The sequence below is a fragment of the Epinephelus moara genome, chromosome 5 (genome assembly GCF_006386435.1).
Source record: "Epinephelus moara isolate mb chromosome 5, YSFRI_EMoa_1.0, whole genome shotgun sequence".
In the NCBI taxonomy this organism is placed as follows: domain Eukaryota; kingdom Metazoa; phylum Chordata; class Actinopteri; order Perciformes; family Serranidae; genus Epinephelus; species Epinephelus moara.
In genome coordinates, this window is record NC_065510.1 from 13,615,142 (window position 1) to 13,640,668 (window position 25,527).

General features: G+C 40.4%; 1 protein-coding gene across 1 annotated transcript in view; it reads right to left on the reverse strand.

Annotated features, from left to right (window-relative positions):
- gpm6ab (glycoprotein M6Ab) overlaps positions 1-23,351 on the reverse strand; it is a 36,905-nt gene extending 13,554 nt beyond the window's left edge. The window contains exons 1-3 of the mRNA XM_050045606.1: positions 23,126-23,351; positions 4,858-5,050; positions 1,891-2,047 (exon numbers count right to left, since the gene is read on the reverse strand). Coding sequence (XP_049901563.1) covers positions 1,891-2,047; positions 4,858-5,050; positions 23,126-23,162 — 387 coding nt within the window. The 5' untranslated portion in view covers positions 23,163-23,351. The remainder of the gene's footprint in view (positions 1-1,890; positions 2,048-4,857; positions 5,051-23,125) is intronic.
- Positions 23,352-25,527: the final 2,176 nt, after the last annotated feature.

Here is a 25,527-nt window from a genome sequence, read left to right on the forward strand (position 1 = left end):
ATAGACCTACTCCTGAAAAACTTGTGCGCAAGGCTTTTTGTCCCTACGAGGCCACCGTCATTTACCCGACGGGAGGGGTGAGCGAGTGAGCCCTGCAATCTAGAATTTGACCACTGATGTCACTGTTTTCAACCCATTTTACACACTGGCCCTTTAAGTTATCAGAGAAAAAAGGTGCTCACGCATTAGCAGTTGCTAGGCTGACAGCACATCTGCAACGAACCAAGCAGCATCGGAGAAACACTAATTTGTAACATGAAACTGCTCTATTCAGTGTCTTTACTGGTTAAATCACGTGGTCCATTGGTTTTTAAGAGGAGGACACCTCTGCAGATAATTCAGCTCCTGCTTGAAACCTCCATAACGTCCGCATCATAAATCAGATGAGCACACATTAAGCTATCAGAGAGAAAGGTGAGCACACATTAGCAGACGCTCAGTGAGCAGCCGTCTGTATGGTGCCAAACAGCGTAGAAGAAATGGTTTGTAACATGGAACTGCTTTATTCAGGGTTTTTAATGGTTTTAATCACCTGATGCGTTTGTTTTAGAGAGGTAGAGACCTCTGCAGAAAATTCAGTTCACGGTAAAAACCCCATGAACACTGAGGGAATTCTTATCAGAATTAAATAAACAATATAGGGATGCACAATAATATCTACATGTGATACAACGGTAAACAACATAACTGATATCACAAGCCTTTTAGGAATCTAGTCTAATATTTTTGACCTCCACTCTGTTTGTGGCTCTCACCTTTAAACACATTACTTCCTACGGCACATGCAAAATCTTTAAAAACAGTGCATAAATATATAGCTTAATTTTTGACAAAAGCCTCACTAATTTCCCAAAGTAGCTGGTCATTGGATCTTTGGGGACTATTTTGTGTGTGTGTTCATGAAGGAACTTGTCACCTAGAGCAACAGTTTGGCTCATAATGTGTATTTAAAGGTCCACAACTATGTTTTTTTTAATTAGTGTTTAATCACCTGAAACAAAAAATAATTGTGTTTTTGTTACCTTAGAATGAGCTGTTCATATCAAAGCAGGTCCTCTTATTCAGAGTCCTCCATGTTGTTTCTACAGTAGGCCAGAACGGACAAACCACTGGCTCCCATTTACGTTTAAGCGTCGGCCACCATAGTTCCCCTACACACTTGCATGGATGTATAAAGAGAACTTTATGCAGCGTTGGCACACGAAGCCAAAAATGTTTAACTGCCACATATATTACCTGGATAATCGGCACTGTTTCCACACTGTCTGGCCCATAAGAGTCTGCTGGTTTAATGCTCCACTAGCTTGAAATTATTTAATTGTGCTGCTCTTCTATGATTTCCAAACGTTATTGGACCGGATGGATCAGATTCTGATAGCAAAACAAGTCATTTTGCAGGGTTGTTCCACTGAAAAAAATGTATCCATTGATTTACAGACGTCTCTTTCACAATCTAAGTAAATGGGAAAGTGTTTCAGAGCCACATGGCATCCCTTGAAGGCTGTGATTCCACTGTTTGGCCACTATGAAAATTGGCTTCAAAGCCACTTCCTGCAGAGCTGCACACTTGGCACACAGAAGCAGCTTCAGTTTGTTGCAATCTGCAACCTCACCACTAGATGCCACTAAATCCTAAACACTAGACCTAAAGTTTGGAGTTTTATGGCACAGAGTATCAGGTTTTGTTACGCACACAATTCTTGTTGGTTTTGGTGTTTGTATTTCAACAGGAAAAACATGATACCAGCCTTTTCCTTTAACGATGTAATCCATTACTGCCAACTACCCAAAAACATCTTGCTACAAGCCCTTTGTTTATCTGACAGTGTGACAATACAATTAATTTGTCAGCGTATCACATCAAATATACTGGTTAGAGAGATCTCTTACGAATGCAGTCAGGCAGCGTCCACAGGCAGTGATCTTGAACTCTCCATAGAGATCCCTAATAGCTCCAGTGGTGAAAAAGCCCTCCACCAGCAACAGCACTCCAAACACAAAGAATCCAGCTGCAAGGCCATAGATGATGTACTTCAGGATGTCAATGCTGTGGAGAAAACACACACACACACACACACCCCCACTGTGTCAGTAATTACTGAGTATGTTTATTTTCATGCTGCATCTTGAAGTGTTATTTGTAGACTTAATATCATATCTTCAGCTTAATTACCAAGTGTAACCGCCATTTACAATTCAGAGATAACAAGTGAAGATGGAGGATGAGGCGTGATCTGTGATGAGTGGGTTGGTTTTGGTAGTGGGCGGGACCACCAGCACTTTCCCTATTATAATGAGTGGAAAACTTGTATGGTCAGCTCGCTCACACTCTTCAGGCAAATATTTTAACTGATATGAATAACAAGTGTCACATTTAGCTCAGTACTGCATCAAGATGTTATGTTTGTGTACATGTACATGGTTTCTAGGGCTGTAACGGTTTGTGTATTTGTAACGAAGCATCATAGTACACAGTCACAGTCTGCTGCTCACAGCTGCAGAATACATGGTATGAGATCAATGCACATAAGGTGTGACCAGTGTTCACATACGGGACTTCTGCCGCAAACTTTTAGTCCTACACTGGTAACACATTTGGTGAACTTGAGTTTAGCTGTTGGACAGAGTGGGTGTAAGAACATTGGTTCCTGTGGAATGTTTTGGAAACGATATTTTCTGAGACAGTTATAGTACTGTGAAATTCTCATACCGCTGGAACCCTATGTGTGAGTCAGTCACACTATGGTAAGTGCAAATGCTGGAGCTGCAAGACCTGCCCATGGGTTCCCAGGCAGCTACAACAGCAACGGAAAGAGAGTTGGGCACAAGATAGGTCACTGTGCATCGTAACTCCACCATTGTAGGGGATATGAATGTAAACACATCCAACATGCGAACACACATTCAAGGCATCACCTAGATGTGCCAATTAGCAGGATAATAAATGTTTGGGTGCTTTGAATATCTAAAAATAGCCAGGTAGAACTTCTATTGTACAAGGCTTATTATTGTATCTCCAGTATTTTGGTGTTTGTTCAGTGTAATACCCAAGTGTTTGAAATGCTCCTTATTTTTATAGTAAAAAATATTTTTCCAGAGCTGCCTGAGTGCAAAATACTATCTCAGTCCCCAGCAAGAGGATTGTGTCCATCTATGACACTTGCACTACTGTCTGTTAAAAAAAAACATGAAAAGAAACAGATCTATATTTTTTTCTCGCTGCACCAAACTCACACCGAATCGTGGGTTTGTGTACTGTTACAGTAAATCCCTGCTGGTTTCTGACAAAATCAGAAAAATCTGCTTGTGGATTGTTGTTGGTGAATCAGTTTTTCCACCACTGAAAACTGAAGGCATCAACACTGAAGGAATTTATTCCCAGACTGGCCAAATATCAGATAATATTCCCTGAACAGAAATCCATTTAGTAGGCTACTGAGTCAGACCACATATGGACCTGTAATTACCTGTCAAACTGACAGTGTGTTGTGTATTTATTAGGAAGACTAAAGGCTGTAATGGTCCTCACAGAGGTGATGGAAAAAATACAAGAGGCCAACCAGTAATGTACCTAAAGATGAAAACTTTGTCCTGTGATCCTGAATGTGATGAGTTTATCCCAAAAGCACAGACCGACACATTCTCACTCTGACCTCGTCACGTATCAACGTTTGGTCATGGACCTTCCACATCCAGATATGACGTGAAAGGTACCCTGGGTGCATTGATGTTGACGTTCTGGGGTGTCGTGTCAAGTTATGTCTGTTCCACACATTGTCTTCTTTCAAAATACACCTCCATTTTCATAGGAAATGTACAGTTTCCTATGACTTTGAAAATAAACGCACTATGTCAGTACACCAATGCAAATTGACGTTATTTTTCCTCCTAAAACTTACACACATGGTTGGGTTAAGGCAACAAAAATCGTACGGGATGCAAGCACCACTCTCCAGGGTGAAAGTCCCTATTAGGACTTTCTTGCCCCAAAGTTAAGACGGCAACTGGCTGTGTATCATGCCAATGTTAAAGGATGGCTTTTTCTTCAGTGTCTGAAGCCGCAAGTCACTGCCCAAGCGCTGGATTACAACGCCTTCGAGTACGGGTTGCTCAGACACATCAAACCAACATCAAAGAACTAGTCACGACGAAGGCCAATGTTGTGTTGCCTCATGTTGCCTGTGTCTCGGCCAAAAAGATGCCTTGAACGCACTGCAAAGAATACAGCTAGCAGCCAACTAGCATGTACGTTCTGCCTGCGTCAGAGGAAATAACTCTCCCTAGCAGCAGGTGGCTGTCGTCTGTATTTATTATTCAAAAAGAGAAACTGGAAGACTGACAAGATTTAAGACACTAGGAAGTCTGTTGATGTTGCAGGAACAATTATATTTACTGTGCATGCGTCAGCGAACACTTACGAACTGTTTCTGCTAAAGACCTCAATGGCTGAAAAAATAATCTTACTTAATAACAACTTTGTTTCAGTCTCAGTCTCTGGACTTAAGTTGTTTGTCAGCTTTCCTCATTTCCGTTTCTCTTCTTGTACACTGAGCTTTACTGCCAGTCAGATTTATTTAATTGGGTTGGGCTCCATTAGGTCCAACGCTGATTCAGCATGCTGAACTGGCTGAAAAGTTGCCAACAAGGGCCCAGTGGTACCAAAGGTGCGGGACACACCGCAAAAACTAGGGCGACAGATGCTCACCAATGGCCCAACGTTGACCGTCAGCCAACAGTCGGCCTGGTGTGTCAGGGCCCTGACTGTGATGAGAAACTTGCGGCATGAGTGTAATGAAATGTAATTTGCAATTTATATTTATTATGCCAAAAATATGAAACAAAAAACAAATCACTCACATGGTGAACACATCCAGCGTTTCTCCCGGGGCTCTGATGACTTCAAAGTAGTTCTGAAGGATGGTGACGGTGCCGCTCAAAGCCTCGTGGCCACATCCACAGAACAAGGCCACACCCATGTAGAGGAGAATAGTGGCAATGAGAGAGGCCCAGGGCAGACTGCCCACACACCGCTCACAACACTCCTTACAGCCTGAACAGACAGAAAAAGACACAAGTGTTATGCTGACAGTATCTCTAACATCAGTATGATGAAGTAAATAATCTATGAATGATAACAGCCGTCAACATAAAGTTCATATGTCCGAAATAGATGATTCAGAGAGCTGATGGTGAAAATTTTTAGGCACGTACATGCACAATGATAATGACAATACAAGGCACATACAAAACAAGTTCCGATGAACAATTCTGAGAGAGTGACACAGCTTCAAACAAAAAAATTAACAAATCAAACAGGCAACTGACAACAAAGAGATATCAATGAAAGCCAGTTTCTAAACAAAGTATCAACACCCCAGAGGAAATAATGCAAATCAGTGACGCAAGCACCAGCCCCCTGCCTATGACTTCTGCTGTGAAAGACTCACAGCTCCATTGAGACTGCAGAGATGAAAAGTATGGCAAAACATTTCCTAACTGCGTCCCAAAGTGTATTCATTAATTGTGAGCTCATTAAATATCAGTTTATGTTTTAAATTCTCTGGCTCGAGTTGATTAGCGGCCTTGGTACAGAGCTTGAATGCATAAATACACTAAAGCACTGGTGACATAATGCATAGGACATACACCAGTCTGTGGCAGCTGCACATGTAAACTGGTAGTGAACCTACAGAGGTAAAGGAATGCTCACCCTTAAGTTAATTTGCTTGTGAGATGGTTACTTTCATACTGTGCAGATACAGACGAAAGAAGTGTCTCACTCTCCAGGAACACGCCAACTTTTAGGAAGTACGTTTGTTGCCATCTTTCCCAGACTCAGCTGAGGCAATCAATATCAGTTTAATTTCTGTGTCCAGTACAAAGATACATAAGGACTACTTGCTAGACTACCTCTCATACAAGGGAGGGGAGGGGATATAACCTTCCTACACCACCCTAAGCTGTTTAAATTACACCTGTTGGGCACTTGTCATTGAGGTTAGGCAAGAAAGCTGTTAGAGAGGTACTTTCCATACATTGATGGAGGATATAGTTCCTCTTGAGAACTGTCTGATTAAACCAGAGCAACCAAGACATTGTTTCTGGAAAGTGATTGAGATACACTTTTTTAGTGCTTCGAGCACCACAAACAAAATGAATCATCTCCTATGTATTAGAGGCAGAATATCACGATCTGGTCACAAATAAACAAAACTGTCTCCATGGCTAAATATCACTCGTGGTAAGTGAGAAAATATGTTTGTCATTTGGGCGAGCTGACCCTTTCAGGAGCACGTTGTGAGAGGAGTTTTGTGATCTACATGATGCAACTTAGCAGATAAGAGAACATATTCTTAGTGAGAGAAATATTAGCTGTTTTTTTAACCTGATTAATAAGATTTATCTACCTGCCATGTTGTGGTTTTGAATGATAGTCTACACCGACAGTCCAGGCATTTTAAAATGACTCATGTGTGGTTGCCTTTGGAGCTGTGATGTGCCATACTTGCAGCCAGATAAAGGGTAATCTTTCCTGTTTTAGAATAGTGAGAGGAAAAGGCTGCAGTACAGGAAGAGAAATTTTCAAACCAGAAATACTTCAACAGCTCCCGTAGCCATGTTCATGACTGTGTTTCCCTTGAAAACACTTCAGATATAATGTTAGGGATCAGGATCATAACAGGACCAGGCACACAAAGACGCAGATGTTTTTCCTCATGCACTTCTTTACTAGTACAACTGCAAACAGCTGTGTAGTAACAAATCATTATATTTAATGTGGATTGTGGTGTTACACCACAGATTAATCTGCCTTGCATTCGCATATACAGTCGAGAATAGAGTACATGGTTAGGGCAGGTTTGAGGTCACTAGGTTTATTCTGACTGTTTTAATTGTGAATTTGAAAATACACCCTCCTCCTGCAGCTCTCCCCTCTCTGTCCTAAGCCCCTCCCGACAGATGACCATGAGCTTACACACACGCTCAGTCCAGTAACCCAGTGTTTCCCATACATTGATTTATTAATGTTATTTAATTGTAGTACAATTTGAGATAAGAATTAGCTCCTGGATGGCCTTTTGGTCGGTGACTGTAGTGGCTTGAATTTGGCCAGTGCAAACCCCCCATTGCCAGGTGTCGCAGAGGGCTGGTGGCCAGCAGCAGCGCCGGATCTAACCTGTGTTACTGCAGCAACAGAAAGTTTGCCCATCTAGTGGCACGGTCTGTCCGGTCACCAGGAGCTGGGGTTTGTGTGGGATGGATTCATATTGCTACGGCTGACTGTGGGTCTATGAAGCTGTTGTCCACTCTCCTCCTGGTGTGATGGTTTGTGGTGGTGGGAAATGAGGCCGAGGACACACATCTAACATTCGCCACAGTACATAAACATGAAGTTAAAGCCGCAGCTGTGAGCGGTTCGCAGGAGGCTAAACTTAGCAACAGTTTCTGTCCATCTCTGGAACATTTTGATGATATTGACACTTGTTTTATTGCTTTAATTCTGAGGCTCTCTTTTAGTCTTTTTGACACCATCTTCATTTTTTGGGTTGCTTTGCAGTGTAGGCAGTTGTTGCCAATGCTGAAATAGTAACTTTCTCTGTAGGATTCTCCACCATTGAATCAGGCTTTCGCTGAAGGGATGTACACGCACACCTGCATTTGTAGAACAGCCAAAAGGAACGCCGTCTCTCTGAAATGACCTGTGATTGGCCAAAGTCTTCCATCATGGCGTAGCCTGAAAACGGAGGCAAGAGAAGGTGCAGAAGTCTAGTTTTCTGTCAGACCATTTAAATTGTAATAACGTCAAAATTAAGCTGTAGTTTCTAAACGTCGCCTCCAAAAATCCCAACTATTAGAAGTAAAAATAATGTACAGTTAATGGTGATTTTCCACAAGGAGGGTCTCTTGATTTAGACTAGTGTCTTCTCATGTATGTCTTGGTGATGATTTTGAGATTGCTTTTTTTATTAGGAAGATTTTACAGTTCAGAGAGAAGTATGTTTTGTGTCTTGACTGACAGGCGTCGCTGTCTGTCACAGTCAGTTGTGATGTTTGCTTCTTGCTCAAAATGTCTCCATTTTTGGCTTAAAAACATCCATATCAGCCTTAACATGCGCACACACACACACACACGCACACGCTGTCTTTAAAATAAGCATGCATGCAGCCACGCCGACTCACTGAAGCCTACACGTAGACAGAGCAGCAATCCTACAGAAAGCGAGGGGAAAGGAAAGACAATCACACACACACATCGCTTCCCTACTCCCCCTCCCTGTTGCACGGAAAGGGGTTTGTTTGTGTGTGCGTGTGTGTGTGTGTGTGTGTGTGTGTATATGTGTGTGTGTGTATATGTGTGTGTGTGTGAGTCATCGTGCTGCTCAGGTTTAATTGACCAGCCTTGTTGCCATGCCAACAGGGGTGTGGCAGGAGCCTGCTGACCCACTTTGCCTGTAGCGTTGTCATGGCAACAGTGCGGCTCTGCGAGTGTTACAGTCACACTAATGCACATTTTCACACACGCGCGCGCACACACACACACACACACACACACACACACACAGAAACACATCATCCATTTGCATAGACGCAAAGTCTGTTTTCATTTTCATGATTGTCTCAGTGTGTGGAAACGATCGATGTACGATTTCACTGTGCTCCTCGGTCGGTAATGGAGGAACAAAAATGGCTGCTATGCCCAGTAGGAAGGTACCATTTTGCAATGACTGACTCCATTTAATAAAAGATTCATTGCTAATGTGCTACATGCTAATTTTGGTTCCTTTTTACACACACCTGAGTCATTTCATGTTCATAAAGCCATAAAAGCCATTCATAAAGACTCACATTAGTGCAGCAGCTCTGAGGCAGATGGGCACACACAGACTGGAGAATGGTGATATTGTGATATAAATGTGTTGTGAGCATGTGTGACTGTGTTTCTCAGAGAGCCTTTCATGCGATGTGTTTGTGTCTTGCGTCTAAATATTTTCATATCTGCATGTGTATGACTGTGCAGTGTTTGTGAATGTGTGCCCTGAATTTCAGCCATGTTATAATCCTCGTCATATTTCCATATTTGGGCTTTAAATGTAGGAAAGACCCAGTGACCTGGTAAAAACTGGGACACGCTAAACACAAACGGCTGTGTACTGCATCTATATGTGTGTGTGGCTGTTTTCTTTGTTTAGGAAGAGGTAAATGCTTTCAGACGTGATACGACAGCAAGCATCCATTTTTATTCACTGATCAGGGAGCTGATTATCACCACTGTAATGCTTATTTAAAGATGTGCACAGTAATTCTAATATGTTTGGTATTGTTTAAAAGACAGCAGTTATATAAACAATGGCTGCTAGATAGAGTTATGGGTGTGTTTTACCATTTAATTAATTGCATCTTTATAAGTGTCATCCAACAGTTTTCTTACGTAATGTGTTTTCTTTTTTGGGTGTCTGCTTTTTACCTTATTAATTTCCTGACAAAACAAGAATTGATTGTCCACAGGGGACAATTAAAGGGTTTGATGCAACTTGTCTAAAACATACAATGTTGGAAATAAGTCCGGGACTTCATTTTTGTGTCTCTGGCACTGTCTGATATGTTGTGCTTTATAGATTTATTAAAATGTTGTCAATAAGCCAAACCAGACGGTATGTGTCGATGTGTGAAAAACAGACAGGATCATAGGTAAACAAATACTTAAAATGAAATAATAATTCAATAGAATATAATATTTCAAATATAATAAATACAATTTTTAGTAAAATGGGAGTATTGTTTGTTTGTTTTTTGTTTAGTTTTTAGCATTTTTCCCCTAGAAAATGCCAAACCATATGTTTACACCGATATTGTATTATTTATTGCTTTTCTTTTATTCTTTTATTGCATTTTAGGTTTATCATTTTTAGATAAAATCTCCTTAAGACACGCTGACACATTATTATAGTTGAACCAGCCCAGTTGCCAGGAGAAAAATGTTGCCATTGTACATTTCTGTAAACTTTGAATACATGTACATTGGTACATTTCATAAGTTACATCAATACATCAATAGCCATGTTTCCATCAGCCTGCTTAGATGCGCATCTAGAAGTATTGCTTTGGAAAATTATGATGGAAACGCCAAAATTTGAATTGAAATCCCCTGATTCGCACAAACTAAAATACGCTCGCTTTAGCCGGGTTTTGGTTGATTCGAAAAAATGCTGATTCAGAAAACGGGGGATGGAAACAGTTATGTTCGAATTAAGTCTGATGTAGCGCACTTCTCTTCATGGTGATATCCACACTCCGGGTCTGGAAGGCAGTAATGCATTTACAAGCTAGTTGCCAACCGCCAGAAAACTTAGAGAAAAAGACTTGTTTTGTTTCCGGTTCTGCGGAAAACTCGCGCGAGTTCGTAGTTTTCACCAAAGTCCGTACATTTAATGGAAACACACAGGATTCGTATTTCTTTTAATGCGCATTTCCCAATGATTCGAATCACTTTTGGATGGAAACATAGCTAATGTTTCTGAAGTGACGTAGTATGTAAGCTGACTTTGTCATCGGTAGGAGAGCAAGCTGAATAGCGATACACCTGCCAAGCTGCAGACAGCTGCAGACAGCTGCAGACCACTGATCAAGACTCACAAATATGGTTCTTTTTTAGCGAGTGATAACTGTGGCTTTTTAGCCCCCAAATGTGTTTTTTTAGCAACCTGTCACTGTTTTTTTCCATTTGGGATTGTGCTACCAGAACTGGATATTTTAAGCCAAAACATGATCTTTTTCTAACCATAACCAAGTAGTTTTTGTACCTAAACCTAAAAAAGTAAAGTTTCAGCATATTTGTACATAATAATGTACAAATATAATGTATCCATGGTTTGCAGAAATGTACAATGCTAACATTTTTTAGCAATGTTCATATTATACATCTGTGACATATACTGTAGGCCTGAATTTTAGTTTTTGGTTTTGCCATGTTTTGATGTGAGAGTGTCCTGGATGAAGAATTTCATTACGCTCTGGCAGTGTCTGTGCAGATAAAAAACAACTTGAACTGGAAATTTGCCTTTTGTTCACCTCACGTCTCGGCCTAATGATAATAATGTCAGTCAAACTATTTGTCTGTCCATCCCGACACACTGATACTGTGTAAGTTACTGGCCAGACTGACATTCAATTTATCATGAGTTTTCAATGTTTCCAGGGAATACTTTCTGAAGGGCTAGGATTGTATAGGATTTAATCAACCAACTTAAAATTATCCCATGTGCCAAGTGTGTAGCAGAACTACGGTGGCTGAAGCAAAAATGGGAAAAAATTAGGAAAAAATGGGCCCCATTATGTCGTGTTCACATCACACACAATGTGAATTTGAAAGAAAGAATATTTTGTGTTGACTCGCATCATGCACGAATAACTCGAACATCTGCTGGTACCTCCTTGGCGTCATTCATCCCTGGAGGATCTCAATGCTGATTGGCTATTGCAGCGTGAATCAGTCGCTGATGTTCCAATTTTTCAACTCAACTATGATGCGAAATTGCGCTACTTGCTTCATTCATGCAGCTTAATTTGCATTTTCTGTGTCATTTGCATCACGTCCATCACTTCGCAGGAATTTGCATCTAATTGCATCTTTACATTGACTTTACATGTAATTCACTCGTGTGAATCGTTTTTTCGTGCCCGCTATGAACACAACATTAGAGCCAGTGTTTGATTTGTCCATTCTGCACTGCTGCTGAAACAACATGGTGAGACTCTGTGGAAGGAGGACCCGCATCATATGTAGATAGAAACGGCTCGTTCTAAAGTCATGAAAACACAATGATTTTTATTGTCAGGTTATTATAAACTGTGGAATCCATAGTTATGAATATCATATTATATATCTGCCAATATAGCCCACTAAATCCTCCACACTGGATCTTTAACTTTTGATATCGTACCACGAAAACCAGTATAAATGAATATTCAGACTGTCATGATCATGCAAGTCTTACGGGCAACAATATGATGAAGTTTACAGAGTTAATTCAAGTATGAATCCTTTAGATTTTAATTATCTAATCATAGGAACAAATTTACAGAATCATTGGAATGAACATGTTTGTGATCATTGTCTGGCTGTGGTACACACACACACACACACACACACACACACACACACAATGTGCTTTTCTAGCTTTTCAAACACACTTTCATACTTTCTCATTGAGTCTTGGTGCTCATTAGGCACTAATTTGGACGGTACTGTCTAGCCTGATTGTCTAACAGACTGCTGTATTTGTGTTTGTGTGTGTGTGTGGATCTGTACTGTGTCTTAGCTCTGAGAGAGGATTACAGAGGTCTCTCACACAGACACAGAGAGAGAGGGAGGGAGGGAGAGAGACATAGACAGAAACACACACGCAGTGGCCTGAAGATGCACTCAAGAGTCAAAGGCCTGTCCTAATGGAAAATGACAAGTTCAGCCCCACTGCACCGTTTAGACTGAGATGCAGTTCAGCACAGTGGAGTGTAACCTAGATAAATGTAAATATATACGTACGCTGAGAAGAATCAAACTGACATTGGGTGAATTTTCTTTTCGGGTTGTGGTTATCTTAAAAAAAGCCAATAACACCATTTTGTGTGAGTATGAATCAGATTCAGAGAAGGTCCTTTTTCATGTGGATTATACGCAGGCATGCACACACACTCTCACACAGACACATACAGAGTTAATGGTGTCAGCTTCTCCTGGCTTGGCCTCCTGAAATGATTCTCCGAGCTGCCAATCAAATTGTCTGCTCATCCATAAATCCCTCCTTACCTCTGCATCCCTCCATCCATCAATCACTCTCTAGTCTGAGCTGTGCCACAGAGACAGATACTGTCCTTATTATTTATTCATCCTGTATTTGTTAATAACAATAAATAAACAGTTTAAGGAGTCATTAGAGCGGCACAGGAACAAGTCGATAATTTGGGGAGATCCATTTGTTAGTTTACGAGGAGTCGATGAGAACCAACCTCGAGTTCTGTTCCTGTTTGACATGCCAACATTATTAGATTTAGGAATGCACTTTACATTACAGTAAATGTTTATCTGGATATGATTTTGTTGTACTTTGAAACTTAACTTATTTTTGTGTTTCAACAACGCTGTGGTTAATGTGTAGTCAGGTTTAGGGCATAAAAACCACTTGGTTATGGTAGGAAAAGATCATGTTTTGGCTTAAAGCACCCGGTTCTGGTGGCACAAACCTGTCTGGAAATGCTGTGATGTCTCAGTAAAAAACAACCAGTTTCATCACTTGTTTGTCCTGTACAGTAGTTCAGACGATAAAAAACAACCACCTTTTGTGGCACTATCCCAGCAGAAAACAAAAGTGGCAACCTCCGAGGCTGAAAAATGAAGCCAACGCGGAAGTACCAAAAACTGCAGTTCATTAAATGGCCACTTGAGGCTTGCTCCAAAACAGAGTCAATCCCCATAGACTCCCATGTTGGTGAAAAAATGCCCAACGTTACAGCAAAAATAAACATGTTTGCAGCCTGGATCAAAAAGCAGTTTTGGTCTCTATAGCTAATTTCGACATTCATGACAACTTTACAGGGGTTGAATTACTATATATGTCACCCATTTACATTTTATCAAGGCCCAAAGTTACTCATATTTAAGGGCAGGGTCACTTTAAGTGACAGGTGTCACTTTCATCTGTGCACTACACTACAGCTTCACCCTCTCATCCAAATTTGGTCACTTCTGGCTTCAAAACTGCTGAACTTGAGGTTTCAAAATGGCAGTCCATAAACCAATGAATGACGTCACAGCAACTATGACCATTATTATAAACATTCTATGGAAATGCATCAATGTCTTGGTAAAAACAACTAACAGCCACTTTTCATGGCACTATCTTGGCAGGGAATGCAGCCAAGTCTCGATAAAAAAACAACCAGTTTCATTGTTTGTTGGTCTCGAACAGTAGTCTGAAACTTGGCGGGCATCTTGTCTACGTGACACGCCTCCCGCCATCCCCTCCACCTCCAGATGACAAAGTCAGCTCATACACATGTAATCAGAACTACTCTCCTTTAGAAACATTTCTAAGATTTGTATGGAACTTCCAAATGTAACGTATCTGCGTGTTGTAGAAACAATGTCAACATTTTCTAGTGGTGACTGGGCTGGGAGGTCAATGCAGAAGTGCTGACTGGGTAAATAAATGGTTTGTCATGAAGAAATTGTTCAACTGCCTGTGAAATTACTGTCAAAGACGAGCCAATAACCCACTGATACTTATTATGATTAAATTTATTATAATTGATGTGTAAGAATACAAAAGCTAGTCATTCTGTATTGATACTTACGAGGAAAGACTTTTTTGTGTAAACTGTGTGCTGCTGAAGTATCTGCAAAGCTTCCTACACTTTTATAGTTTGTGTCAATAAACAGACCACTGTGACATAAGAATCCTGGAGGCCCACATATCATAATCTCTCTCAGTTTTCATCATCTGTCAAAGAGCCGTTATCTGGTCACTGGCTTATGTCATAATTTTTCTTCTTCCTGTTAATAAAATACATGCAGCTGTGATATTTGCAGGAAGGGTATCAGCTACAGCACCATCTTCTTTCTCATGATTACCGTAACTCTGCAAACGTTTCAAGAGTTACAGTAATCATGAGAAAGACGATGCAGAGCAGCAATAAAAGAGAGCAGAGCGGAGGGGGAAGCCCCAGTGAGACCAATCACATTCCAGTGATAGATGTTTCTCAGACTGGCAGACAGCGCTCAGACAGGCTGTAAACAAGATTATAATCATTCATCAGCTGGTATTTTGAAAGGACCATGGGAATGGTCATGTACTGCTCGTGTTTACCTGCCAAAATATAATGTGGTACTGCATTTAATTTAAACTTGGACTCAGTTTTGAGGTGTTACGACAAATTAGACAGTTTCCCAGCTGACTTACAACTGTCAGAATTCTGTCATAAATTGCATCACAATTTATCTAAAAAGCAGCTCCAAAAACATTCATTTAGGCGATCATGAAAACAGACATGAACATTCTGACACCTGCTGTTCATTAAATATCTGTATTAAATATTTGCTATCAAAATAGCAAATATTGCTAGAATTAAGTGATCAAATAGTGCTGGAATAAAATGATCCAAGTCTTTATTTATTGAAATTTCAGTGACTTTGTATCAACACAAAGTCCTTGTGTTGACTAGGTTTTTACCAAAGCAAACAATCTGTGTGCAAGCAGTGTCCACAATAAGTAAATCCAATGTGTTATTTTTTCAGTGTGTGCATTTCTAGGTGAAGTTTAAACAAAACTCAAAAGTATTCCATAGCCTTAAAAATACTCCAATTAGCAGTTACAGGAAAAAGAAAATCCTGAAGTGAGGCAGTATTTAACCTATCGGATAATGTGCCTCTCACAGTGCTTTGCTTTGTGACTGATCATAATGAATCGGTGGGTTCTTGTACTTTAAATGTTACTGTTGAGCCAACAAATTCTCAAAACTCTGATGTACGTGTGTCCATGAACACCCCGCCAAGACATTTTGAAAAGTGGCTCATGACAGAAAAACACTCTGTACTAAAATAAAAGTAAGAGTAAGAAACTCTGCACAACAGTGAACAGAAATGTGAAGTGTACAATATTTGTCATGAGTGTATTTGACTGTATGAAATCAGATTTTACTATACAATTATCGTAACCAAAAGAGTTCACTATTGCAGTATAATTGAAAAAGAAATCTATCAGTCAGATTCATCTTAGACTTAGTTTATTGTGTGTTTTGTGTCTTTTTTTGGCAATTACTCTCAATAGTGTTGAGTTAGAGAGAGACAAAACGAGAACGGAAAGAAATGAAAATAATGAAAGAGTTGCTGGATTATTTACACAATATTATCACACACATTTTAATATGATGTCAATATTTCATTCTTAAAAGTCAGAGTTATCATCAATACCAGTATATCATAACACCCCCAGTGTATACGATTCCACAAAAATCCCATTGCGATCCATAGACAAACACTACATGGTACACATGTAAACCTATCAATACAAACACAGATGGACCTAAAAGAACACACTGCTTGTTATATCTTTGCCTTAAATCTTCCTTTCTGTATCGACTTTTTCCAGTTTGATTCTCATAAAACACAAACACAACACAGCACTGCTTCTGAAACACCATTTCAGACCATAACAGGACACCAAAACCTTCCACTGAAATCCACACAAATAAAATACAGAAGGGAATTAAACTAAACATCAATATGCAAGATATTGTACAATTAAAAGGAAAATCCCTCCTGAAATAATCATTTTTCCTTCATTGTAAATGTGTAGATGCAGAAATCGAACCACTCCCTCCTTAAGCTAAACAGCAGAGAGACAGACTGTAGTGATGATGTCATCCACAGACTAATGTTGGAGCGGCTCCACAGACGGTGAAAACTGGAAACGCTGCCAGGACTCTATGACAGCAGACTCTGTGACTTTACACTGATACGGGAGGATTTTCTGATTCACAGCTGGAAACCCCACATTCAAATGCAAGTCAAGATAAAGCGTAGCGAGAGCTCGGATAGCACATCCGAGCACAATTTGTCACAGCCACTGAGAGTTCCACTGAACCACACCTTTATGTTTGTACGAGTGTGTCATGGAGGTTCCTCTGTGCATTGATGGAAAGACAGAAGAGGAGTTAACGTTTAAAAGAGATAACATCCAAAAAAGCACACCATACCCAGCACCACAGGATCTCATGCCTACTCAGCATATTTTGCTGCTCGAGCAGAAGCCCCGGGCGTTACTCAAGTGATGCCATGGGCAGCCTTTCTGTTGTATGTTAATGCAGAAGGGGTAAGAAGGGGTCGGCTGTCAGGTATAGGAAACAAAACTACTTGGTTATGGCTGGAAAAAGATTGCTGTTGACGTTAGTCACGTGAGGCAACTCACATAATGGGTCGGTGGTTAGGTCAAGGCAACAAAACTACTTGGTTAGGACAAGCTCTGAGATGTTGCTAAAAAACAGCTAACTTGGAGTGGCACAAACGTTGCAACCGATGCTGTCTGTTGGTCTTGAACACCTATTTCCTGGATCAAAGTCTGGTGCTCACTGAACACATCCACCTCCCCTCCCACCCATCCTAAGCAGAATTCCACGCTCTTTATACTCTGAGCTTCTAATATTGAGGTGGATGGGTTAACATTGGAGTTGGTGGAAAGCCCAACATAGATGCTACATGGTGTTTATCATTATATTGATGCTGGGGACACTGCAAAAGGGGCATAATTTGATGCTCTGGGAGTGCCAGAGCTGCCCAGCAATAGCATCAGCCACAACTCCTTATCTTGGTCCTTGAGCCCTTCAAAGAGTGGGGCTAAGAATCTGATGGTGACGCTAGAGGAACAGACATGTGATCATTACAACCAAAAAAGTTCATCCTCTTGGGAGGATGAATGTGCACATCAATTCCATGTCCATCTGCACATCACATTTTAAGATATCTGATGTACAGAGATGACATTCTGACCTGCAGGTGGTGCTAGAGAAGAGCCAGGTTCAACCTCTGGGGAGCATGAGTGTGCTCTGTAAATTTCACAGCAATCTGCCCATTATGTTCTAATGTAAGAGGACATTTTCGGCCGATGCCGCAACCCAATCGCAAGACAAAATGTTGGCATTGTATGTTTCTGCAAACCACAGATGTGTTATATGTGCATGTTATTATGTAACTAATAGACTGACAGTTTACATTTTAACAGCACTGTTAATGTTTGGTTAGATTTAGATGCAAAAACTAATTGGTTATGGTTAGAAAAAGATCATGTTTTGTCTTAAAATGCCCCGTTTTGGAGGCACAATCACCATAGGACACGCACAATGCCCATTAAAAAACAACTGCTTTTAGTGTCGCTATCCCCAATAGAAAAGCAGTGATGATCACTAAAAAAAACTGCCACATTTGGGGGCTGAAAAGCTGCAGTAAAAACAGGCATGAATTGCTATTAAACACCTTCGTTTTGGGGGCTAAAAAGCCGCAGGAAATGCAGCGACAAGTCCAAAACACCCACATTTGGGGGCTGAAAAGCTGCAGGGAAAAGCAGCTACAAGTTGCTGTTTAACACCCTCGTTTGGGGGCTAAGACACCTCTTGAAAACGCAGCAATGACTCATTATATCCCAACAGCTTTTCTTGTTAGTTGGTCTCTAACAGTGGTTGGCAGTGGTTCACAGCTTGGCTTGGCAGAGTTAGTTGAACAAACCAACCAGCAGCAGAGTAATAATATTCCAAGCAGGGTTAGGGTTAACCTCTTCCACTCACTGTTGGTTGTAATACAGCCCGGTCAGCCAGCTGCTCATAGTGAGTAACTGGATACACTCACAGGCAGCTGAATGGACCTTGCTGGTATTTATTTCTTATGTCCATGGAAGATAATGAAATTGCCTTCAAAAAAGGAAAAAGGAGAGCCCTTGACTTCAATGGCTTCCTCTCCTCCTCTGTGTTTCTCTCCCTCCTCCTCCTCCTCTGTTCTCTCATCTCTCAGCCTCTATGGGCCTGCTAAGTCAATTTGTATTGACTTATTCCAGTGCCCATTAAGTTCCTTTCTATTAGTGGTCATAATAATGAAATGGATATGAGGCAAATACACAAAGTCCTCTCTCAGCTGTAAGACTCCTGTCAGTTTTCCCACTGGGTTCTATAATAAATCAGAAACTAATTTTTAAAATTGTTCTGGGCGAGTAATTATTGCCTCTTCTGCAGCTTTAGGAAGTGACCACATAAAGTAGCAACCAACTCACAAACAAGTGCATACCCTCAGAGTTTCCTTATGCTAATGTATTAATAACAGTACTATGTTTTAACAGTAACTGGATAATTAGCTTTAGGAGTGAGGTGCGCCTTGTCTGGAAAAGAGAAAAGACACTCTCTCCAAGGACCAATGACATCTGTGTGTGCCTGTGTTGACAAAAAGCCCTCTGTATTTGTCCCACACCTTCACTTAAACACCTTCACTTAAAATGTTAAATATGCACGCTACATGAGTGGTGTGGAGTACTGAAATCATCTATTAGTCCATCTGAACCACGTGAGAAGCAAATACCAATAAAACTGTAGCTGTGTGTGAGGTGCTTTTGCTACTATCCAAATGATTTCGACATGACATGAAACTTTAATGATCCCTGTGGGGAATTTGGGGATTTGCTACTGCACTACGTCCAAGATACAGTGAATAACATAGGCTACATAAGATAATCTGAGGTGCAGCTGATGTGAGTTTGAAAACCGAGTTCCCATTTTTCATGGAATCCATCAATACTACTAATTCAGACGGGATTTATTTCTCTATAGGGGAGGTGGGATGATTTTAACAGTACCTGCGCTGATCAGTGGCTTGAATTCCCAATGGAAAGTGTATTGATTGTTTGACATCTATTCTGTTGCTAGGGCAACAGGTTTGGACCCTGTTTACTTCCTGTCAGCTACCAAGGAAAATAAAAATATCAATCTTTTATTTTCCATGACATCTACTGCATCATGGGTCCTCCTGTAAAAAATCACACCCAGAGCGATGTCCTTGCATCTTGGAATGGATCTGTGAGTATTTCCCTCAGGAAGAACGACTTGCTCTTCTACTTTCGGTCAAAAACATTTTTGCTAATCAAATCTAAGATTCAAACATGCTAACACCAAGATATAGGCCGACTTGCAGTGCTGGGGAGTATAATGTACTAAACATGACGTTTAACTACACCTGCAGCAGCTCGCTGGTAGTTCAACTACATTCATATTTGCAGAATTAGTTTTTTTATGCCATCTCTGTGTAGTTAAGTACAAAAGTGACAAAAAAAAATTGAGCCCTTAAAGGAAGGGAATGTTTCTTTATTCCATTTTATTTTAAATTACCCTTGTTTCTCTACTGTAATTGAACCCCGCCTTTGACCAGCTTTCTTTCATCTTGAATGCTGTGAAGACATGTGGAAGGCAGAATTTGTAAAACTGAACTTGAATAGATCGATTATTGCTATTGATTAACAAACGTTCAGAGAAGTTCTTGCACACTATTCAAAACCTGGCTACTGGCTGGAGTTTCTAGTTTCTGAAGGCCGTTGTCTGATGGACATTGGATACAAAACCAAAGCTGACATTTCTTGCACCATCCCATGAAAAGTGAGGTCTTATATTTCTATTTTTTGGTTTATGTATGACCTGTGGGTATCTTTTGCGCAACATGTTGGTGAAGATTCTCAGTCATCCAGGTCATGGTAATCATAAATGTTATATCGTATAGGCAACTGGACTTGCTTGAGTTTCTTGAGGACGTTTCATCTCTCATACAAGAGGCTTCCTCAGTTCTGCAGAGCCTTTATCACTTGATGCCTACGATACAGCGTTTAAGACCCAATAAAGTGGCATTTTATGCTGGGCAGTGACTTTTTTTGTATTATATTTTCTTATAATTTCACATCACAGCAGCAGTACACGGACGAAAAACAGCAAACAGCACATGAATGGCTGTCAGAGTAGTAAATAACAGTGGTTAAGTGGTTCCATTATCCCACTTAAACACATGAGCGATAAGTAACAATCAATGCATGGCAAATGTGGATGTGTAAATCAGTCCTTTATTTACATCCTGTACTGCATTAAGTCCTTTTTAATGTGATGTATTTGCCAGTAACCACTGGAGGACTCACAGTATCACCTGGTAAATAACACTTGGTCATGTGATCATTTTCAACCTTTATTACTTGATGACTGAACGCAGCAAAAGTCCGGAGAACTTTCACTGACAATCACCCAACACCAATCATCAGCAACACAAGAGTTCAGGTCACATGACGAATTCAACACTCTGGCTGGGATTCAGTTTTATTCCAATGGTTTTGTCTAATTTAATTTTCTAAAATGAAGTAATCAAGATCAGTCTCGTCATCCATTTTCATTATCAAATTGGACTCAGGCTAGACAAACTAAATGCGTATGCTGTATAATAATTAGCGGGCAGTTTGCAGTTGCACAGATGAATTGTTTATTATTGATGACATTAGCCAGCAACACATCGGGAACACACCATCAGTCATCTGTGCCAGTCATCTGTTCATCCAAGTTCAGCAAAATGAGCAAAGAAAATGATCAGACTTTTCATAAGTGCAGATAATTGCTCACAGTTTGTGACACAAACCTTCACGTAAGGCCTAAACCAGGTCTCTGACATAGAAACCATTTGACAAATACGAAACTGTGCAGCCCAGCATTATGTAAAAAACACATCATCAATACTAAATTAAAGGTAATTCATCAATTTGAAATTAAGTCCATGTACGTCACACGTTCCTTGCTCTCTCTTCATGTCTCCAACAGCAGCTCTGCATCACTCACTGTCTCGGTCTCGTCTTATAGATTCACATTTTCCTCCATCTCACCTTCTCACCCAGCCTGCCATATTTCATCACACTCACACACATCTGTGTTTTGTCAGCTGTGTGCACCCCATTTATTAAAACTAGAGGATAAGGTAGGGAAAGCTGGGAGGCCAGTGACAGCCGAACCAAACGAGGATGCAAAAAAGAAAGCAATGAAGATAGAGAATGACGAGGGTGTGGGATGGGAACTAGTTGAAAGGATGAACAGAAGGAGTGGGGGTGACATCTAGAAAATAAAAAAAGAGAAAAGAAAAAGTGGCTGAAATGAAAAATCATGTTTGCTTGAAACATCATGCCTCCTCATTCGTCTTTCTGATTGGCTAAAGCAGGTTTCTTCCAGAAAAAATACATGAATCCGCCTATCACACAACAGAAGACAATTCCATAACGGTGTTACCATGGATACAGTGTTAATAAACCTTAAAAATGATGACAAATGCAAAGAACTGCTTATTTTTCATCAAAAACACCTCCATCTTTGCTTGATTTCTGAATCCGTGCAAGCGGCGCTGCTTATTTTAGGACTGAAGGTGCAATGAAGAAAATGGACACGCCCATTTTTGCAGCCGACAGCAACAACAATAATATGGGAAGGTGCTTTAAAAACAAAAATGCACTATCTGCAGAGAGAAAAAACAAGCACACAGCGAGTGATAACCCTCATCTAAATGGAAAATGTAAGATTAGAAATAGGCAAGAAAAAAATGGATGGAGGATGAGAGGGAGGGAGCTGACAGAGTGAGATGGAGGTGAGCGGGAGATGAGTCAAAATAGAGGGGTAGGGAGAGACAGACAGAAAGAGATAGACAGAGAAAACAAGAGATGGAGACCAGCAGAGGGAGAGAGACAGGCTGATGGAGGCAGAAAATCCAGGTTGAAATATAGTCAGGGTGGGAAGAAAATACATAAAGGGAGGGAGCTGGTGATAGAGAGATGTTAAGAAAATGGAGGGACAGGGTAGGGAGAGACACAGACAGCAGAAAAAAAAAGGGAGACATGCAGAGAGCGAGGGGAAAGAGGAGAGGAAAAGGCGTTCAGACAAGCGTGAAGCATCAACAATAGAGGCTAACAAAGAAAATCCCAATGGAGGCATCAATCACTGCTCCACTTATCCCTCCTCCCTCTGATTTTTTAGTCTTTATTGCAAGGTTTTGCCCCACGCTCTATCACCCTCTTCTACCCCCTTTCCTCCCCCCCCTGCCACTCCCACCTCCTCCGTCTATCCATCCATCCATCCATCTATCCATCCATCCATCCATCCATCTGTCCATCCATCTGTCCGTCCAGCCTCCAAAACAACACCAACCCTCCAGTGTCTGCCATCTCCTCTCATCCTCAACCCAAACAATCTGCTTATTTATGCATCCATTCATCGAAACACACAACAAAATAAGGTTATATAATCTGTGCTGTTATCATAAGCAGACATATAGATGGGCATGATTAAAATTCACAGCCTATCGTGTCATTTCTGCTGAGATGAAATGATGAGGAATTGTGCAAATTAAATGAACAGGCAAAAATCTATTTTTTTCCTGCAGGACATGTATGCTGTCTTCTTTCTCTCTGCCCACAACACACACAAAGGAATCCCATGATACCGAGAGGAATGGATGAACAGAACAATGGCACAGCTGATTAGAGATAAAAAAAAAAAAATTAAAAAGCAAATTAATCTTCCGTCTTACCTTTCTGGCTTTGTGATTCATCCATGTTTTCCTCCATTGTGGCAAGTTACAGTCCCTTTGTCTCTATTTAGTGTGAAGCTGTTTAAAGCCCCTTGCTAGCTCTCGGCACAGTGTGCGTGTGTGTGTATGTGGGAGGCTGTGTGTGTGTGAGTGTTTTTTTCCCTCCCTGTAGATGATGGAGGCTCAGGGAAGTCCCTGTTTCAATGCTCCGCTCTCTCTCTTCTATCCTATCTGGGCTTCTCTAGCATCCTAGCCCCTGTATCTATCTATAGCTGAAGCTTTCCACACAGATATTGATTTAGATCATGTATGTGGCAAAACATAAACAACCTGAATTTAAACAGAAAAAATAAATAATATTTTTGTCATATTTTTGTGTAAAATTACCTCTCTTACACTCAGTTGAATTTAATTTTCATCATTGGGACATTATTGGAATAAAAATTAAATAAGGTGTCAAATACACATAATGAGCCAAGACAGAGTAAAAAAAAGGAAACTGGTTGGTGTCAGTTTACATTCACTCTATGAGTAAGACACTCTGGCAAGATCCAAGAGCTGCAAACCCAGACACATAAAGAAAGCATACATAGATTAGAGGGAACACCTTGAAAGCATCCTTAAATTACAAGACGTCTCTGAGCAAAATACACTGCAGACACCAACAAAGAGGAAGCATCAAACAAGGCAGCTCCACTGAAATGGCAAAGCCTTCAAATGATGTGTAGTATCCTACAATGGGCATATGATGAAAACACAGGTACCACAAGTGTAAGTTTTTCCGGACTTCACACAGAAATACACTGTGAGATAGAAATCTCTCTCATATACAACTCTGACCAGGTTATATTCATTGTGTATTTTATCCTAAAGCTCTACAAGTTTTTAAAAAATTAGGGTTCAAGGTGTCGCTCTCTGAGATTCCGGCCCTGATCCCAGTACAGTGGAGATGAATGGGTTTCATTGATGGTGCTCACAGCATTGTAAAATTCAGTTCAGAAAAACTGTCTTCATGGCTAGTAGAATAAGTCAAAATATCTGCCCTTTATGGGGGCCGAAAAGTGACACAGGAATATATACATAAATGAAAAAATAAATTACTAGAAAATGACCGTGATTGATTGAAAATAAATTTCAATTTTGCAAATAAATAATAATATGATAATAAATATGATGTACATGTATTAAGCCTCATTGCCTTAATAAATGTGCATTTAAAAAAAAATTACACACACATTTATTTATTTCCAAATTTATTTCTAGACATATTTATTGCCACATATTTCATGGGACATATACAGTAGGCATTAGTGGTCAAACATGGACTCATCATCAGGTTGGCCTCTAGTTCAGCAAGTGTGTCCACCCCCTGTAGGCTGAGTCATTTGCAGTGACCCGGGTTCAATTCCAACCTGCGGCCCTTTGCTGTGTCATCCCCGTTTTCTCTCCCCATTTCCTGTCACTCTATAGCTGCACTGTAATGAAGCCAATTAAAGCCCAAAAACTAATCTTTAAAAAACACAACAACATATAATCGTCAAACCCAATTTGAGTCCAAAACCATAAACCTGCATGCTGTTGATGTCTTTTATGTTCAAAGTACGACTTGTTATTGCAGTCTCCACAGGACCGGGGGAAAGAGCCCTATATGTGGCGCCATGTAAATACCAAATATTTCAACGCTTGTGCCGATGTTGTGTCCAAGTCTGTCCTTGTCAATGTGTGTTTCCCCTTAACCTAACCATGTCCCTAACCCCAACCAGTTGTCTCTGCTGTATCTGACCCCAGTTATCTGTTCCACATCTAACCTAACCTAAGCCACAATGCAAACAGCAGATTGCAGTGGTAAGGTAAACACTGTTCTGATGACATAAAACATAAACTGTAAAAATAATGGACGTAGCAACCTTGGCTTCACCCATTAGTTTGTGGACTACTGATTTGAAGCCTTGTGCTCGGCATTTCGGCCGTCATCATTGTGGATTTTTGGAGCCAGAAGTGTCCATATTTTGCTGAGAGGCTTACACTGTGGAGGAGTGATGGGTGGATCTGACTGAGAAGCCAAGGACACTATTGGCAGACAGCCTGTCACTCAAAGCCACCCGCCTTTAATTATGTGTAATTTTAAGCCTTAGTAAAATGTAAGCAGGTCAGTTATAAAAAAATTCTAAATTAGCCATAGAGACCAAAACTGTTTTTTGTACTAGGGTGTAAATATATTTATTTCTCCTGTTAAGTCAGACATTTTAAAGGGCCAGTGTGTAATATTTGGCATGGTTTATTGTCAATCTGAATCTGAATCTGAATATTCTACCCATTGTTTATACAAGTGTATAATCGCTATAAAATAAAATTTGTTTGGTTTTCGTAGCCTTATAATTATGCTTTTATATATATAAATA